This window comes from Kogia breviceps, chromosome 8 (assembly GCF_026419965.1).
Source record: "Kogia breviceps isolate mKogBre1 chromosome 8, mKogBre1 haplotype 1, whole genome shotgun sequence".
Lineage (NCBI taxonomy): Eukaryota > Metazoa > Chordata > Mammalia > Artiodactyla > Physeteridae > Kogia > Kogia breviceps.
Window position 1 is genome coordinate 88090836 of NC_081317.1, and position 17670 is coordinate 88108505.

A 17670-nucleotide genomic window follows, 5' to 3' on the forward strand; every position below is an offset into this window, starting at 1 on the left:
GAAAAACCTGGCACAATGGATTGAACCTTTGTATTAGTCTAGTCCTGTTGTAGTGATAACCTACACACCCATCTCCTTCCAAAACCTGAGTCTCCACCCTAACCCCTCTCCTTGCTCCTTCAATACGCTGGCTCCAGCCATCTCTATTCTGGACTCTTTGACTAGCACCCCAACTCTTAATCCACCCTACCTTATTGTCATTGCACCTTTTGGTAATCCTAATCCCATAGGCTTTACAGTTCCTCAGGGGTTGGAGATACATGTTTCCGCTTACCACCAGGTATCAATATTTATGGCTAAACGAGGGAGGGCAGTCAAGTCCAGAGAGGAGTCAATAGGCAACTACAGAACACAGAGCGGATTCAACAGAGCCCGAAGCAGCAAGAAAATTGTAGGCTGAGACTTGAAGTCCTCGGGCCCAAAATGCCAGCTATCCCTGACTATATTCAATAGGCAGCTTTGGGGGCCTGTTGAGTGAATTCACCCTTCACCCCCTATCCACACAGACACATTTGACTGAGACAGTGGAAATCCAAATCTGGGATGAGGGAGGTGGTGGGGAGTCATTCTGAGACTCAGAGGTCTGCTTGTCTCTCTGCTCTAAGAATCAGATACTTGCCCTTCTCCTGAGGGCACCACCTTCCAGACCTAACTCCACTCATTCTGTCACCTCACAAAGGATCCTGGGCTTTGGGGTTTTGCTTTTAGGCAACAAGGACTAAAGGCACTGCCACCTGAGTAAGGATTCCTGTAGCCCTTTCTCCTGAGGCTCATAAGGTAGATGATGTTGGGAGAAGGTATCAGACAACCAGCACTCAACTGAATCAGACAGCTTTGTCTTCCCACTCAAGTGTATGTAGTAGGCAGACAAGAGATAGACATGAAATTTTACTCAACACATGAAAAGGGAAACAGGAAAAAAGGTGCTATGAGCAAAGTCAATGCCTTGTTGGTGGAAGGGGGGCTTTTTCTGGAACCAGAACTGCAGTAACCAGACCAAATTTTGGAGAACTACCACCAGCCTCTCCAATGCCAGACTTATATTGGAATGGTCAGCTCCAGCCATGTTCCCCAAGGACAGTATAGCAGAAAGCCCTCCCCACAGATGGCCCACTGAGGCCCCAGCTCAGGTTCTTTGAAACGTGGCAGCTACAGGTCACAAGTCTCCAACAGAGACGTCCGAAATTCCTCAAGAAGGGTTTCACGGTCAGGGGGATGGATCCAGCCCAAACAGGTTTCCAGGTATAGGGGGAGAGACCTGAAAGCAAAAACGGTGACGTCTAAGGAAGGACAGGCAGAAGACTACACAGCCATTCCCTCCCTTTCATTCACCACCACTCCCAATAGGCCCAAGGACTCCAGGACGCCAGCTGCCTCTCAACCTCACCATGCAGCATTCTCCTGTGGCAACCCAGTTTGGGCCTCCAGCCTCCGCCAGAGAGCAGTGGCCTCATCCCTCCGATCCAGCCTCCTCAGAGTCTGAAGCAGGTGAAAGGAAGCGTCTTGATTACCTGTAGCCCCACCCCAGAGTAGAGAGCCTTAGAACTTGACACAGGCTTAAGCATCATTTTATAAAAGGGAAAACTAAGGCCTAGAGCAGGGAAGGGTCTTGCCTACATGGTACCAGGGGTACATCACTGCCAACCATGCCTAGCCCTGGGCACTGCCTGCCCAGGACAAAGGGCTCAGCTGACCCTGCTCCTGCCCAACACATTCTCAGCACAGTTATGGTCTCTGTGTCTGAAGACACTGGGAAGCCTAGAGAACTCCTGAGAGGCCTTCATACACACTTGTATATGTCTTGCATATGTCTGCACACCTGGGTATATCCCTATATATATATACAGGCACAACCCCATTCACCCCTCCTATCAAGGAACATCACTCTTACACTAATCCCCAAGTACCTCCCCCATGGCCCTCTCTGTCCTTACGCATCTGTGCATAGCTGAGGTCTTGCACATGTACATACCTGGGCACACCTGCACACTGAGAAGGAAGTCCTGTAGGGCTTTGGTATCCTGGCCACTGGCCACCCATTCCAGTCCACGACTAATCAGGGCGGCTGCCCGAAGCTGTTGTAGTGCCACATCTGATGTACACCCCTGCTCACAGCTGGAAGCAGGCCCTGGGGACCACTCCCAAAGTCAAGACATGTGTTCCCAGCCACAATGTCACCAACACCTCAAGTCCCCTCTCTATCTCTTGTGTTTGGAGTCCCTTTCTCTTAAATCTCCTGGTGGGCTAGGACACATGGAAAGGAAGCCACCACCACCACAGAGGAAAACTGAGAGTCTAGATCACCTTGTTCTTTATCCTTGGGTGTGGCCTGGAAGAGCAGCTCAAGGCACCTGAAGTGGGACACAGAGCAGGGGTAAAGAAGAGTCAACCTCAGAAACTCTAGGGTTAGTAGATAAGAATGGAGCTCACCAACTCAGGTCCCAATTAGAAAATTATTCCTCCACATTTCCCGGAGGGTCCTGGTTGGCTTCCTGGGCTCACCGGCTAAATTCACTAATTGCCTCCTTTTGGGCCCCCAGTTGCACCCAAGCTTGGCCCTGAAGCAGATAGGTTGCAGACACCCAGGGTGAGCAGTGTGGTAACTCTTTGGTTCCTCTTCTGGCATCTTCCCACAGCCGGGGCCTCTTGGGAAGCAGGGATGACATGCGGCTAAGCAGCTCCTCACACACGGTCAAAGCATCCTGGGCTCGGCCTGCCTGAATCAGCGCTGCTGCTGCCTCCAAGAACACCTCAGGCACACAGGGCCCTGGGGGGCATGGGGGTGGGGAGAACTGGGGTGGGAGGAGAATGCAGTGTCTTGAAGAGACATGAGCCACCACCCCCAACCTCTTCACCAGGCTCTGGTATCATGCAGAGACCACCCATTGCTTGCTGCCCGGATCCCCCTTCCTCTGGGAACCTTCCCGGTCTGGTGCCCCAGATTGGAAAGAACAGCAGAGGAAAAGTCAGAAAAAAGCACTCCTGCTCTACTCCAAAGGAGACTCCAACCCTTCCACCCCATTGCAGAGAACCACGACCCACCTTTGACTCCGAGCCATCCAGCAACAGGGCCAGCAGGTCCAGGTAATGTTCTGCAGCATTCTCTGCCCTGAAGAGTCATAACCCATGAGCCTCACCTTAGACCACAGCAGGGCACTCCAAGGGCTTTTTGCTAAGGACACTGGGGTGTGGGGAGGGCGAGGTTTGGGGACTCCAACACTGGCTCAATATGGATCTCTACTACTTACAGACTGGATTTGGGAGAGGACTTTAGAATTTTCAAGATACAGGAGGTTAGTGTCTGGGTAAAGAATCCTCAGTTCAGGTCCAGGAGCAAGGCAGGAAGCTGAGAGTGGAGACCCATGTCCTGCCCCTGACTTGTCCATCCCCCCAGCTCATAAGAACAAAAGCAGAGTCACAGCACAGGGGAGGCGTCAGAAGTGGGAAGAGGAGCTCAGGTGAGCAAGGTGAACCTCACCTTCCCGTCTGTAGGCATCGGCTTGCTAGCAGGTACTTGGCCTGGCTCTGTGTGCCACAGTGAAGGGGTGAGGCTGGGTCAGGTCGTGGGAGTAGTAACTCTACCTCAATGAGAAGCTGTGGGGCTTCAGGGATATGAGCGACACTCAAGGCCTAGAGAGAACAAAAAGAAGAACGTATATCTATAATCTCTGGGAACCATACTTCCTTCTACTTATACCTTGACTAGTTACCCCAACACAAGCATCTCAGCAGTCCCCGTATCTTTGCCTGACACAGTTCCTTACCTCAACCAGCAGCTCCAGACACTCAATCTCTGCTGCCGTGTTCTCCAGTTGCCGATACAGCCTGGAGGCCTCCAGAAGCGGGGGACCGCAGGTTGATTCCCCTTTCAGGGCTGTGACCAAGTACAGCAGAGCTCTCTGTGGACTGCCCTAGAGGGGTGAGAGGACACAAGCCTCAGCTACCCTCACAAAGCAGAAAGCTGCTCCTAACACCCCTGGTTTCCCCAACCCACCCTAGGACTGTCTTTACCATCTTACGAAGACAGGTCCCCAGGGCTGTGTACACCTGGACCAACACAGGCCGTGGGCACAGACCTGAGGCCGCTTCATGCAGGCTGCTCAGTGCCCTGGGCAGGTTCCCTGTGATCAGCTCCTGGAGGCCTGTGGGCAACCAGGGTGTAAGTTTAGAGAGGCCAATAGGGCAGGGGGCATGATGGAGAAGAAGAGCACAGAGAAGCTCTACTGAGCTGAAGGGTAGAGGATAGAGAAGACATGAGCCCAGAGGACCCCTTAAGACAGGGAGTGGGGAGGAAGGGACAAGTCAGATTGCTAGCTGGCCTTGGCGATAAGCAAATGCTGTCAGAAGGACACCCCTCAAGTCCTGGGCATCCTGCAGGGTCAATGGAGCATCTGACTCCTCAGCTGGGGGCTTCCAAGTTTTCAGGAGCAGCAGCAGATCCTCAGAGGCCCTGCTCTGGGAAAAGAAGGATGATCAGACGTTCCAAGCCTGTAACTAGCCCTTCACCTATCTCAGTCCACCCTGGCTGGACTTTGAACTTAAGGATTCTCCTGATTCTTGTTTCCTCAATTCTAAGAAATCAATAGCTGTGGGGCAAGGATAAAGGGAGGACGAAAAACCTGGGGCAGAGATGATCGATTTTAATGAGTCTCCTCACTCAGGACAAGCCCACGAGGACACAGGGCAACGACCATGTTTGGGTTACTGATGAAAAGACTGAGACTGGGAGGTGACTTCAACAAGGTCCCGAGAGCTCTAATTCTACCCAAGATAATCAAGCTCCCAAGAGAATCCCTCCAATGAGGAACAAACCAGAGCAAGGTCACCTAAGAGTCCCTGAGAGAACCTGGGTCTTCTGAACACCAACCCAGCAGCCTTTCCAACACATAATGATGATACTGCAGCTAGGAAGGATGGGAGGAGAAAAGAGATCCTTAGGTCCAGATCACTACCTGAATTACCTGGCTAACATTCAGGGTCTGCAGCAGCAAGGTCAGGTCCCCAAGACGGTCAGTGCTCAGCCAAAGGGCAGCCTGCAGGCCAGCAAGGTGGTGAAGAGCAGGGAGCAGTTCCGGCAGAAGGGAGGAAACACGGAGGACAGAGTCCCACAGCCCCGTGAGCCCATGTTCCAGCCTGGTCTTCAGCTGCTCCTGGGTCTCCAGCACTGTAGAGTACACACACACATACAGCTGAGGTGAGACCTCATCTCTGGCTTTTCTTCTCTGCAGGAGCCCAAAGGTCACAAAGGTGCTCCTGGTCCGAGGAGCACATGGAGGATCAGAGAAGGGCATCTCCATGGAGGTGACAGATTATGTTGCTCCTCCTATCCCCCTTGCAAGAACTTAAGCCCAGCCTGAGGCTGGCAGGGGCATGAAAGGCAATCTCTGGCTCTCACCTCTCTCTAGGCCCTGCTGGATATCCTGTGCCAGGTCCTCAGTGAAACCCTGGGCCAGGCTTGCCCTCAGGGTAATGAAATTGCAGATGACAGTCAGTTCCAAGGGGAGAACAGAAACAGACGCAGGGAGCCCTGGAGCAAGAAATGCTGGTCTCACAGGCCACTCTCAGGTGAAAGAGACCACCCCACCACAACCAAAATGGCCTCAATAAAGAACCCACCCTTCGGAGACTTCCCTGGTGGTGCAGTGGTTAAGAATCCGCCTGCCAATGTAGGGGACATGGGTTCGAGCCCCGGTCTGGGAGGATCCCACATGCTGCGGAGCATCTAAGCCCGTGCGCCACAACTACTGAGCCTGCGCTCTAGAGCCCGCGAGCCACAACTACTGAAGCCTGCGCACCTAGAGCCCGTGCTCCGCAACAAGAGAAGCCACCGCAATGAGGGGCCCGCGCATCACAACCAAGAGTGGCCCCCACTCGCTGCAACTGGAGAGGGCCCACACGTAGCAACAAAGACCCAACGCAGCCAAAAAAAAGAAAAAAGAAAAAGAATCCACCCTTTGGACAGAGAATTTGGAAAGGGCAGAAGGTTTTCCAAATTGACCATCCTGGAGACCACTTCTTCAAATGCTACTGTGTGTGCGTGTGTGTGAGAGAGTAAGGAGAGAGATTCACCTGTATAAAGACGATTCCATTCCAGTCCTGTCTGTGCCTTAAACAGAACCCCTTACCCCCTGAGTAACCTCCTCGATCCCAGAAATGCAGAAGAGGAGCTAGTCTCTGGCTGGGGAAGGCATTACTTACCCTGCAGACTATGGAGGAGTCCACGGAGCCCTTCCAGTGCATCTTGAGCCAACTGCTGTCGCCTCGGAGACAGACCCGAGTCCTGAGCAACCTAACAAATATGGGGTGGGGTACAGTCCTTCCCTCTCCCCTTGCAGCTGTGGCAAGGGATGTCATTCTCCAGCCCTTTCTGGCTCTTTAGGGGAGGTCACGCTCAGCCCCTCCCCATCGGCCAGGGTAAATCCACTGCAAACCCCTTTCCTGGTATTTTGGGGTTGCAAAGCGAGGGTCCCAGCAACCGCGTTACCTTGGCCTGTTGAACTAGTTGGTCATTATTTTCCCTCCACAGGTCCAGGCAGCTGGCGTGTGAGGCTGAAGAGCCCGGAGGGGTCCTGTGAGCCATGGCGGCCGAGACTGGGCCCAGACACCTGAAGGGGGCCGCTGAAGGGTAAGCCTGGCTCCTCCGACGCCCCACTGGGAGCGGAGAGGCCCGTGCACTCCCGCACCCCGCTAAGGCTCCTTTGCTCCCCTCGGGGTTCCAGCCGGGTCGACCTACCCTTTCCGGGAGAAACGGACACCCCGCTGGCGGCCTGGCGGGGCTTCTACCTCCGCCTCTTCCACCCGCTCCTGATTGGCCCGGCCGGCAAAATGCTCGGCTGCGGTTGGTCGTCTTCAAGGGTTACTCCCCGCGGGAAACTGGAAGAGGAAACGAGTCGGGGCCAGACCGGAGAGGAAGGCAGAGGCGGGCCAGAGGCCGGGGGCGTGCCTGAGGGGGTAGGTCATACGGCTCGCTGTTCCGTTGCTCAGCCCTCGCGGAGGCCAAAGCCTTAAGTCGACCTCAAAAACCCGGAACCCGCGGCTCAGCCCTTCCCTCGCCGCCACACATCCAGGTCGGCCGGAGATTTCCCGCGCCGCGGAGGGCTGGCCCGCGCGATGCACGCTGGGAGTTGTAGTACCGCCGGGAGCCGCCACGAAAGGTCCAGCCCCAGAATTGTCTTTTTGAAAAGTGTCTTTTTGAAAAGAACTGACCTGAGACCAAGGCCCTCGGTAATCGGCCCATCCTATCTCTGCTCACCATGGAGTGCCAACACGCTCACCACAGTCTGCTCAACAACGTGCAGTCCGACTAGCTGGCAGCGCAGCCCTGTGCCTGTGCAGCCTGCCCTGCTCAAATATACCTGCCCAGTCCTTGCAACATATGGAGGTAGGAGAATTGGAGATCCGTACGCAAAGAAGAAACAAGCTGCGACGCTTGCCATCTATAAAGTCAACTCAAAATTGGACTTCATTAAAATTAAAAACTCTTGTGCTACAAAGCCACCATCAAGAAAATTCAAAGATATAAGTCAAACTGTTAGCTGGACCCCTTAAACTTATCCAGTGATGTATGTCAATTATATCTCAATAAACTGGGAAAACAAGAAAATTCAAAGATGTCAATTATACCTCAATAAAAAAAGAAATAAAACTCAAAGGTCACAAAGTGGGAGAAATTATTTGCAAATCATATACGTCATCTTTCAGTGGTCTCATCTCTTCCTGTCCTGGGCACCCTCAAACCTCAAACCCCAGTCCTGACCCTTCTCAGAACCTCTTCCCCACTTCTTTGATGGATGTTTCCATGAGGATTTTATGCCAGCACTTCAACATGACACAGGAGTAGTGAGGTGGATGGAAGGCACAAGAGACATGTGAGGAGCATTAGTTCATACAATTTTGGCTTCAAGTCAGGAATAATCAATGGGACAAAGTGTGTTAGATGGGTGAGTAGGTCTGATAAAAGGCAGCATAGGTTGGGAAACCAGGGAAGCTGCCACAGACGTGAAAGGCAAAGGGTGTTCTGAAGTGAAAAGACACCGTTGAGGAGGAGATACAGCACTATTGGGGCTTTAGACAGTGAAAGTCTGTGTACTCCATGATGCCTGGGCCTGTCTTTTCAGCCATCTCTGTTATCAGCCAAAGCAAAAGAATTAATAAAATATGTTCCATGGCAAAGGAAAATGGCAGGTGGAATAACAGTAGTGATTTGGGAAGAGTTGGGAGAAGTGAATTCAGACAACTCCAACCACCTCCCAGAGGTTCTCAGATGTGACCAGGTCTCCATAAGATGGCTGATCCCATCTGTGCCTGGATGAGGGGAGACTGACCCTCCTCATATCCCCTACAGGACAGTGGGGGCCCCCCCACACCTCAGACACACATATTTACATCATTATTTTATTCCACTTCGGAGGCAGCCCCTCAGTCCCTCAGATGTATCCAAAGCAGGATTAGGCTCCACTATGATTTTGAATTATAAAATAATGAAGTCCCAGATGCCAGTAGATCCTGGCTGCATGGTGGTAAGAGGTGTGACTGAGCCTCTCTTGCAGATGATCCAGCACCGGTATAAACCAGGCTAGACTGTTCTCCAGCTTTCTGCTGGGCCAGAACTAACTGCCTGAACCAGGAGCTCACAGCACCATCCACTCGCATCACCAAAGCTATGCCCAGGCAAAGTCCCACGCTGCTCACAATGAAGCCCATGGCCTCAAAAATGAACCTGCAAAGAAAGGTGGAGAATCTCAAAGGACACAGACAGGAGGTCTAGAGCCTTTTCCCTGCTGAGGCAAAACCTTGTCCACTCTGGATGTTCATTGTTTGCTCCAAGCTTTACCCTCCCCCACACCAATACTTCTCAAGCAAATCCACTCACTTGGGGGCAAACACCTTCCAGACCATGAGATGCCTGCGGAGGACGGAGGCTGCCAAGGCACAGGCCAAAATCTAAGGGAAGAGAGGAGGGGTCAAGTTATTAAGGAAGGGAAGGAGGAAGCAGGTCAAATAGAGAATTGCTGCAGGTCCCTGTGAAGAATGGAAGGGGAAGGAAAGTAGTGTGTCAGTGGAAAAAAACCTGGGCTAGGAGTTAGGAGACCTAATTCTTTTCCTGACCCAACCACGACTTGCAGTGTGACCTTGGGCAAGCACTATTCATCTGTGCCGCTGACACTCAGGCTCTGCCTCCCAGGGTGGAAGGAATGTCAGAGTCACACCTTCTGCCTCTGAAGGAAAGGCAGATCAATGATCACAGATTGGGAAAGAATCCTGGCCATCACCTCAGCTTTTCCAGTCTGTCCACTAATGGAGTAATCCCCCGATGCAACCATCAGGTCCAGATCTAGCTTGTAGAGAGGAAAACAATCCAAGACTAGGATGAAGGAGACCCAGGTTCAAGTCTTAATACTGCCATTTGAGGCCACTGGCCTTTGGGCAATCACTTCACTTATCTATACCTCAGTCAAGGCTCTCTCCTAGGGTTTTGGCAAAGTGTGAAAGAATGTGAAGTACATGCATGAGAAAAGATCACTAACTCCATGATCTCTCCCCTGCACCCACCTGAATACCAAGGACAAAGAGGTACTTGAGGCCCAGCTGCAGCAGCGCTGCATTAAAGTGGTGAGGCGCATCCCGGAGCCGCATCTCCATCAGTGGTTCCTCCTCCTCCTCAGGCCTGACTCTGGCCTCAGCTTCATTCCCTGGGGGCTGCCGTCTCTTCCGGGTCCCTTGACTCTCACAGAGAAAGGGCCAGAGCAGGAGCAATGGGCAACCTACTGCCTCAAAGGAAGGCAGACCTAGAATCAATGGAGGACCCAGGGACCAGGCCACCCTAGCCCCCAACTACCCTAGTTGGCTCAGCCTCCAATTAGCAAAGGCCAAGGGGTGCCAAAGATCTAACAAAATCACATTTCCCCACTCAAATCCTGGGGTTTCCTTTCCTTCCACGAAGCCAGAGTAAACAATGGAAGCAAGGGGGGAATGAGGAGGTACCTGCAAAGAGGATATGAGAGGCAAAGGTGTTGGTTCCCACCAGCAAAGCAGACAGCCAGGGAAAGTTATGACCTTCTGGGACTCCCACGAAGGCAGCATGCCAATGGATAGCTGGAAAGACGGGCTGGTGACCCGTGGAATAGAAGGTCTGTGTTGCCATGAAGGCCCAAGCAGAGACTGCCTGCCAAGGCACAGTAAAAGGACCTGGGGGAAGAGATATGCCTCTTTACAGTCACGTCCCACTCCCTAACAACCCACAGCCCACTGCCCCAAGATCATGTACACCTACTACCTCAGTGCTGTCTCTTACACACGAGCATGCCCATCACTCCAAGCTTCTAATAGTCAACACTCTGTTATTCTAATTCTCTCCGTGGCACAAAGCCCCACTGCTCTAATCTGTGGTCAACCTCTTTCTCTCATATACACACAGCTCACTATGAGTGGTGAATATACTCGGAATTCACCACTCTCATCACTGGAGAATCAGGAAATGCGCTCACGAGGATGCAGCATTTCCATAAGAATTGAGTCTTGGAGTACTGTTTGTCTCCCTCTTCCAGGAACCCTGCTGGCCCTGAAAGCCAGTGGGAGGGATCAATTAGCTTGGCTACATCAGATAAGAGACAGGACATCAGGAAGACCCTCTCAACTGCTGGGGCGTGAGACCCTGTATCAAGGTGAAGAACCTGAGGAGCAACACCTCCCTGAAAATAAGAGGGGCTGAATTCACATCACTACTGTCCTTGGATGCATCAGGGCTGAGATATGTATTTACCAGGGGTGGTGATGGGTATCCCAGCAGCAAGCAGATGCAGGAGAAGGAAGCTCTGCAGAAACAGAAGCAGGAACACAAGGCTAATGCGCTCTGCATGCAATAGCAGAAGTGGAAAGGCCAAGAGGGTGAGGGCCGTGACCATAGCAGCTGAGTAGACACTCCCCAACTGATAGGCGGCCACCGTCAGGGGGCCCTGAGGTTTGGTCCTCTCTAGCCGGCCCCGGAACTCCTCCTGCATGTGTCGGTAGATTTGAGGAACCACATAATCCAGGTCAGCCTGAGAAGTGGGGGGGCCTGAGAAGGGAGTGAGGACAGTCCTGGTCCGTGGAGCACCCGCTGCAGCTTTCACCAGCACCGTCACAGGCCTCCAGAGCAGCAGCATGAGCCCTAAAGCAGCCAACCCAGCCACAGCCCTAGGTAACATAACTGATGCCCCGGCGACCAGGGCCCGGAGACGTGGGGGTGCTTCATCCGCCCCTGATGCCAAGGCCCAGTAGGCGGCAGTGCCTAGTCCCATCAGCGGCAGCCCCCAGCGCACAAAGAGCACAGGGGGCTCAGGGCTCTTGAGATTACCATAGCGGCGAAGCCACAGGCGCACGGCAGCTAACAGGGCCGCCAGCGCCCCCACACAAGCTCCATACCACACATTCTTGGCTCGACCACCCACCATGGATGCCAGGGGACTCAGCCAGGGAGAGGAGCTGCAAGCAGGCGTCTCTTCAGGGCAGCGATGAAAAAGCCCAGCTAGCCTTATACATAAAAGCAACCCAACTCCAAGCCCCAGGGCATGCGTGCCATTGTGACGTGGGGGGCCTGCTGGGGTCAGAAAGCCAAGGCGAGGTATTGTGAGTAGCTTAGGTGGCAGCAGCTTGCCCTCCCAGTGAAGCTGGGCAACCAGGAGCAAGATAAGTGAGATCAAAAGGAAGGGGGCAGCCCTGGCCTCGGCTATAACGAAGCTATCAGAGAAGAAACCAGCAAAGCGAATGAGCAGAAGTAACAGGACAGGCCCAGGCATGGGAAGCAGGGCTGCCAGGGGCCTCTTAGCTCCCCAGCCAGCCCAGGCTCTCCACAGAAAAGGCAGAAGTGAGCCCACTGCAGCCATGGCCCCTAGAACCACTGAATCCAGCTTCAGCCCAGTACTTGCCAGGAGTCCAGCACACACTACGGCCCCAGTCAAACCCCAGGCCATGGGTATTAAGGGAGGGCGGAAATAGAAGCCTGGGGATGTTGCCCACTGGGATACCAGTAGGCAAAGAAAGCAGGTAGCAGCCAAGAGAGCAGCACCCCCTGCCATGCGGACCAGAGAAAAACGAGCCCAAGACTCAATGCACATGGCCCGAACTCCCCGCAGGAACTGCTGCAGCTCAGTAATCACAGTCTGTAGTGCTGCCTCAGCCCCCTGGGGGCTCTGCAGAAGCTGCTGGTAGTCAGCAGAAGCCTTGGAGAAGAGGTTCTGCAGTCGATGAAGCTCCTTAACTTGGAGGTCCTGAGCAGCAGTTGAGTAGGTGTGAAGAAATCGGGACACCTGGCAGAAAAGATCAGAGACCAAGGGGAAAAGCTCAGAGATGTGAACTGGGACACAGGCAAAGACAGGTATTATTACCATATGGGGTACCTAGAAATCAGGGACCCAAACTCTGTCCAGGACAGGGAGAGAGGGAGTACTTGGCTATGGCATGTGATATTAAGACTGAACAAAGCACAACAGAGTGGGTCATTATGCTTCTCCCATGCTCAACCTAATTCTGTCAGCTGGAAGCCCAGCCCATTACCTACCTGCTGGGCATTGAGATGGAGAGCTGAGGCTTGGGCCAGAGTAGCAGAGTGAGGCTGGGAGTCTTCGACCTCTGAGAACACCTCAGCTATCACCTCCCCGATGTTCCCAAATGGGATGGGCAGGCCCAACAGCAGGGCCAGCGTAGGCACAAGGCTGATTTGAGGAATTACCTCTGGCTCCTAGAGAACAAGGACAGGGGTCAACGGGTTCAACAAAGAGCTGAGGTCAGCGTTTAGGATGGAAGACATAGGGGCCTAGGTAGGAAATAAGAATGGGGGATGCCCAGGGTTATGAATTTGGGGACTTAAAATGGAGGGATCCACAGGGATGCTACGATTATGATGTGGATTGAATAGTGGGAAACCACACAAAGCACACCTCAGGCCTCACCTCTGGTGGGGCGCTGGGGAAGAGGGCTGTAGGACTATACAGAAAAAGTGCAGCTGAGGTCTCCAGCTCACTGTCCCCTCCATGGTTCCCACTCGTGGTCATCCCATGGTCCCCAGTCACTACCAGCAGTGTGTCATTCTCCAGACGCTCCACGAGTCCCCTGGGGGCCAAGAAATGTGTCAGGAGGTAAGGATAAAGATTGTTCTCAGGGACTTCCCTGGTGGTGCAGTGGTTAAGAACCCGCCTGCCAATGCAGGGGAGTCAGGTTCGAGCCCTGGTCCAGGAAGATCCCACATGCTGCAGAGCAACTCAGCCCGTGAGCCATGGCCGCTGAGCGTGCACTCTAGAGCCCGCAAGCCACAACTACTGAGCCCGCGTGCCTAGAACCCATGCTCCACAACAAGAGAAGCCACCGCAATGAGAAGCCCACACACCACAACAAAGAGTAGCCCCTGCTCGCAACTAGAGAAAGCCCGCGCGCAGCAACGAAGACCCAACGCAGCCAAAAATTAATTAATTAAAAAAAGATTTTTCTCAGGGGCCCATTCACCCCCAGCCAGAACTTCCACTAGTAGGGCCTAGACCTCTGGAAAAAAAAACACCTCTTCGGTCATAACCCTACTGCCCAAAATCCCATGCTAAGTTACTCAAAACAAATGAGGCCCCTAGCTTCAGAAAAAGGTCTAGAGAAGACAGAATTCAGGCAAGTAAGAGTTCCAAATAAAGATTTTTTTCTCTTGGGACCATATATTATGAGATTCTCAGACACCAACCCACTCCCCCAGCCAATATCCCACACTCACTGGATCACTTGGTCCATTTGGCTAAGTTTCTTGGCCATTTCAGGATGATGAGGGCCATGCTTGTGGCCACAGTGATCCACACCCAGGAAGTGAGTAATCAGCACATCCCATTCACCACTGTCCACTGTGAAGGAGAGAACCTGAGCACAGGGGACTAAGGCCCACTCCTCAACCCCAGCCAGGCTCTGATGCTCCTATGTCCAGGGGCACAAGCCCAGGCCACTGCATCCATGGGAGGTTCAGAATTTGTGGACTGACGTAGCCCTCCCCAGCTCCCAGTCTTAGACAGGCCTGCCTCTGGCCCCGTGCTCACTGGTTGGGTAGAGGTGTTCCAGGATACCATTGTCCACTGTGTGTAGGTCTCTAACATCGAAGGACGGGAAAAAGAAAGCTTGGGAGAAAGCTCCAGGAAAAAGATCGTTCCAGGTTTCATCTCCCATGAAGACCACACGCCTTCCTGCAGGGACATGAGTGGGTCACAGCCTGAGCAGGAGTCAGGAGAGGGGGAAGAGGAGAGGCCTTTTAAAGATCTATCAGAAATCCCAACCATGCACTCTAAGGCACAGCAGTTCCATCCAACAACTCTTTATCCCTCAAGGCCTAAAATTTTCTGCCAGGAAGCTTTCCCTGGTAACCATACTCCACCCAGACCTTTTACTACTTATTCCTATAAAAAGCTCTGCTAGCCCTCAGCCCCTGGCTGCCTCTGCTGCTCTACTTTTCCTGGGTACATATTGCTTTTTCCCAGTCAGAGAGTGCACAGGGCTTGGACCCTCTGCTCTCTTCTCCACGCTTTTGAAAATACCAGACCCACATCTTCTTTTCGTCTCTCCCCTGCCCCTTTACTGAGAGCTCACCCAAAGTAAAACCAATATCCCATGCAGGTTAGAAACGCCAGGACAGAGCCCGGACCTGAGCTCCTTGCATACAGAGCCAGGGTCTCTTTCTCCTTCCTGTACTCCTAGTCAAGCACGTAGCTGGGCACCCAAAGTTCTGGCTCTCTGACGCCTAAAGAAATTTGCCAAGGTACTCCTGGCCACCAAAGAGGCCCGACTAACCTGTACTGGTAAGCTGCTTAATGAGATTGTCTTCCGCTATGGCATAGCTGGCAAAATTACTGCCAGCGTCAATAAAGGTAGGCAGTGAGCCGGTGGTGAGGGCCTTGAGGCGCTGCATGGTGGTGGTCGGGGCGTCAACCTTGGACTGGTAGAGCCTGGCATGGTGGGGCTGAATTTCCAGGATCCTCTGCAAGAAGCCCAGTTTGCCCAGGAAGGGCAGGGAGACGGGAGGCTCCCCAGAAACATGTGAGAGCTGGGGCTGGGCAAAGTCAAATCGCAGAGAGTCTATCAGCACCAACACAAGCCGGGAGAATCGGGAAGCCATCCAGCAGGCCCCGGGCTCCCCTCGGCTCCCCCATGGCTGGGACCCAGGGCCTGGGGGCTCTTGGCAGCTACTATGGTTGGTGAGCTCCAAACGGGTGAGCAGGAAGCCACTGGTGAAGAGAGCAATGCCGGCGTAGAAGAGGAAGCCCACCCAGGCCAGGAAGAGCAGCACTGAGATCTTCCGCATCCTGGTGGTGGCGGGGGAGGGAATTCATAACTGTGAGGCAAAGAACCAGCAGATAGTCTAGGCTCTCAATACAAAGCCCAGCTAGAACCACTTCCTCTTGGAAGCCTTCCTGAGGATAAACAGTCCCATAGCCAACCCAATGCAATGTTCCTCTCCACCAGTTATACCAGAGTTTCTGAAGGTGAGGTGCGCAGACTATGGGCATCAACCTGGAGCAGCTGTTTTAAAATGGTGATTTCCAGGCGCCACCCCAGATCCCCTGAATCAGGATCTTCGGGGGTGGAGCATAGGAATTTGTACGCCAGGAGATCCTAATGATGGAAAACACAGCCCACGAGGGAAACTTATTCCAAGCGGTAGACTGCTTTCTGACGGCCCGTTTCTCCTCTCTTCCTCGCCAATTTCAACTCCCCTGGAATGGCCAGGGCTCGCAGCCGCAGGGGAATCCCGGCCAGGCTGATGGCGCCGCCTGGCGGGGACCCAGGGGACGAAGGGAAGGAGTCCTACTCCGCTTCCGGACAGCCAGGATCGCCAGGAGACCAGAAGCGCGACCTCCCCGGCGCAGCAGGGCAGAGGTGCGAGGTCTTGAGGCAGTTGGGCCTCGCTGGGACCCAGACGTCCGGATGGCTCTGCCTCCTCAGGTGGCTACCCGGCCTCCGGCTGGGCACCCTGACCTGGGTACGGGGCCCGCTAGACTGCGAGCTCTGAGTGGGGTGGAAGGGCCCCTAACTTCGGGCAAAGGCGAGCGCAAGGGGAATTGGGGAGACCCTGGCTCACCTTGAATGGCGCCCGGAAGTGCAGCGTCGGCGCCTGCGGCCTGGCACCACAGAGGTGCGTGCGCCGGCTAGAGCGACCCTCGGGGGTCCCGATCGCCATCTGCTGGCATCTCCGACGAAGTTCGGCAAGGAACGCAAGGCTGGCCAGAGACGGAGTTTGATGGGAGAGTATGGTAATTTAGAATTGGGCGCAAGGCCCTAAACTAGAAGAGTTCAGGGAGCCACTGTCCATTCTTGGTTAAGACTAAGATCTAAGCCTCTGGAAGCAAACTTAGCTTGAATCCTAGCTCTGCCACTCACTGTCATTATTGGGCATTGCTCCATCTGTAAAATAGGGATAATATTTATTTCCCCCTTTTTGCCAAACTGACTCCAGTTGATAGATTTTATTATTTATCCTTTCCAAGGATGAATCTTACAACTCAGTAATAAGACAATCCAATTCAAAAATGGTCAAAGAGGCACAACATTGTAAATCAACAATATTTCAATTAAAAAATTTTTTTAATGGGCAAAGGATCTGAATAGACATTTCTCCAAAGAAGGCCTTATTTTTTTTTAAATTTTTGGCTGCGTTGGTCTTTGTTGCTGTGCGTGGGCTTTCTTTAGTTGCTGCGAGCGGGGGCCACTTTTCGTTGCGGTGTGCAGGCTTCTCTGCAGTGGCTTCTCTTGTTGCAGAGCACGGGCTCTAGGCACGCAGGCTTCAGTAGCTGAAGGATCTTCCCGGACCAGGGCTCGAACCTGTGTCCCCTGCATTGGCAGGCAGATTCTTAACCACTGTGCCACCAGGGAAGTCCCGAAGAAAATATATGAATGAGCAATTAACACATGAGAAGATGCTCTCAACATTATTAGTCATCAGGGAAAATGCTGGAGATACCATTTTAAACACAGGAGGATGGCTATAATAAAAAAGATAAATAACAAGTATTGATGTGGGTGTGAAGAAATGTGAACCCTCATAAACTGCTGTTGGAATTGAAAAATGGTGTAGCAGCTTTTGAAAAGAAGTGTGGCAATTCTTCCAAAGGTTAAATGTAGAGCTACCATATGACCCAGAAATTCCACTCCTAGGTATATACCCAAGAGAAAAACCTGTGGCCACACAAAAACTTGCACATGAAGGTTCATAGTAGCATTATCATAATAGCCAAAAGGTGGAAACAACCCAAATGGCCTTCACTGATAAATGGATGAACAAAATACGCTATATCTATATAATAGAATATTGTTTGGCCAATTAAAAAAGGGATGACGTACTACAAGTGGTTACATGCAACTACATGAATGAAACTTAAAAACATACTCACTAGGGGACTTCCCTAGTGGTTCAGTGGCTAAGATTCCACGCTCCCGATGCAGGGGGCCCAGGTTCGAACCCTGGTCAGGGAACTAGATCCCACATGCCGCAACTAAAGATCCTGCATGCTGCAATGAAGATCCCGCATGCAGCAACAAAGAGCCAGTATGCGGCAACAAAGAGCCTCGGTGCCACAACTAAGACCTGGTACAGCCAAATAAATAAATATTAAAAACAAAAAAAACATGATAAGTGAAAGAAGCCAATCACAAAATAGCACGTATTATTCCATT

At 52.7% G+C, this 17670-nt stretch overlaps 2 protein-coding genes across 8 annotated transcripts; both read right to left on the reverse strand.

Moving 5' to 3' along the window:
* Positions 1-875: 875 nt before the first annotated feature.
* Positions 876-6875, reverse strand: FANCG (FA complementation group G). 3 transcript variants are annotated; one of them, XM_059071667.2, is made up of 15 exons: positions 6734-6875; positions 6485-6605; positions 6199-6289; positions 5396-5527; positions 4962-5164; positions 4320-4455; positions 4012-4142; positions 3765-3911; positions 3479-3630; positions 3043-3109; positions 2503-2792; positions 2305-2351; positions 1973-2128; positions 1388-1511; positions 876-1258 (listed from the first exon to the last, which is right to left on the reverse strand). In XM_059071667.2, the coding sequence occupies exons 2-15, from the start codon at positions 6578-6580 to the stop codon at positions 1150-1152; spliced, it is 1881 nt and encodes a 626-aa protein (XP_058927650.1). In that variant the 5' UTR covers positions 6581-6605; positions 6734-6875; the 3' UTR covers positions 876-1149. The 3 variants fall into 3 exon arrangements, 2 of the variants coding, with proteins under 2 accessions (XP_058927650.1, XP_058927649.1); XR_010841604.1 differs by lacking the exon at positions 6734-6875 and having other exon boundaries at positions 1388-1479; positions 6485-6720; XM_059071666.2 differs by lacking the exon at positions 6734-6875 and having other exon boundaries at positions 6485-6720.
* Positions 6876-8380: 1505 nt separating this feature from the next.
* On the reverse strand, positions 8381-16150 carry PIGO (phosphatidylinositol glycan anchor biosynthesis class O). 5 transcript variants are annotated; one of them, XM_067039615.1, is made up of 11 exons: positions 16079-16150; positions 14791-15302; positions 14046-14189; positions 13733-13856; positions 12930-13089; positions 12539-12718; positions 10763-12287; positions 9985-10188; positions 9553-9767; positions 8873-8943; positions 8381-8719 (listed from the first exon to the last, which is right to left on the reverse strand). In XM_067039615.1, exons 2-11 carry the CDS (start codon positions 15299-15301, stop codon positions 8458-8460), a joined length of 3396 nt encoding a protein of 1131 aa, XP_066895716.1. In that variant the 5' UTR covers position 15302; positions 16079-16150; the 3' UTR covers positions 8381-8457. The 5 variants fall into 5 exon arrangements, 4 of the variants coding, with proteins under 4 accessions (XP_066895716.1, XP_058927641.1, XP_066895718.1 ...); XM_059071658.2 differs by having other exon boundaries at positions 14791-15331; positions 16079-16149; XM_067039617.1 differs by having other exon boundaries at positions 14046-14215; positions 16079-16125.
* Between the last annotated feature and the right edge of the window lie 1520 nt (positions 16151-17670).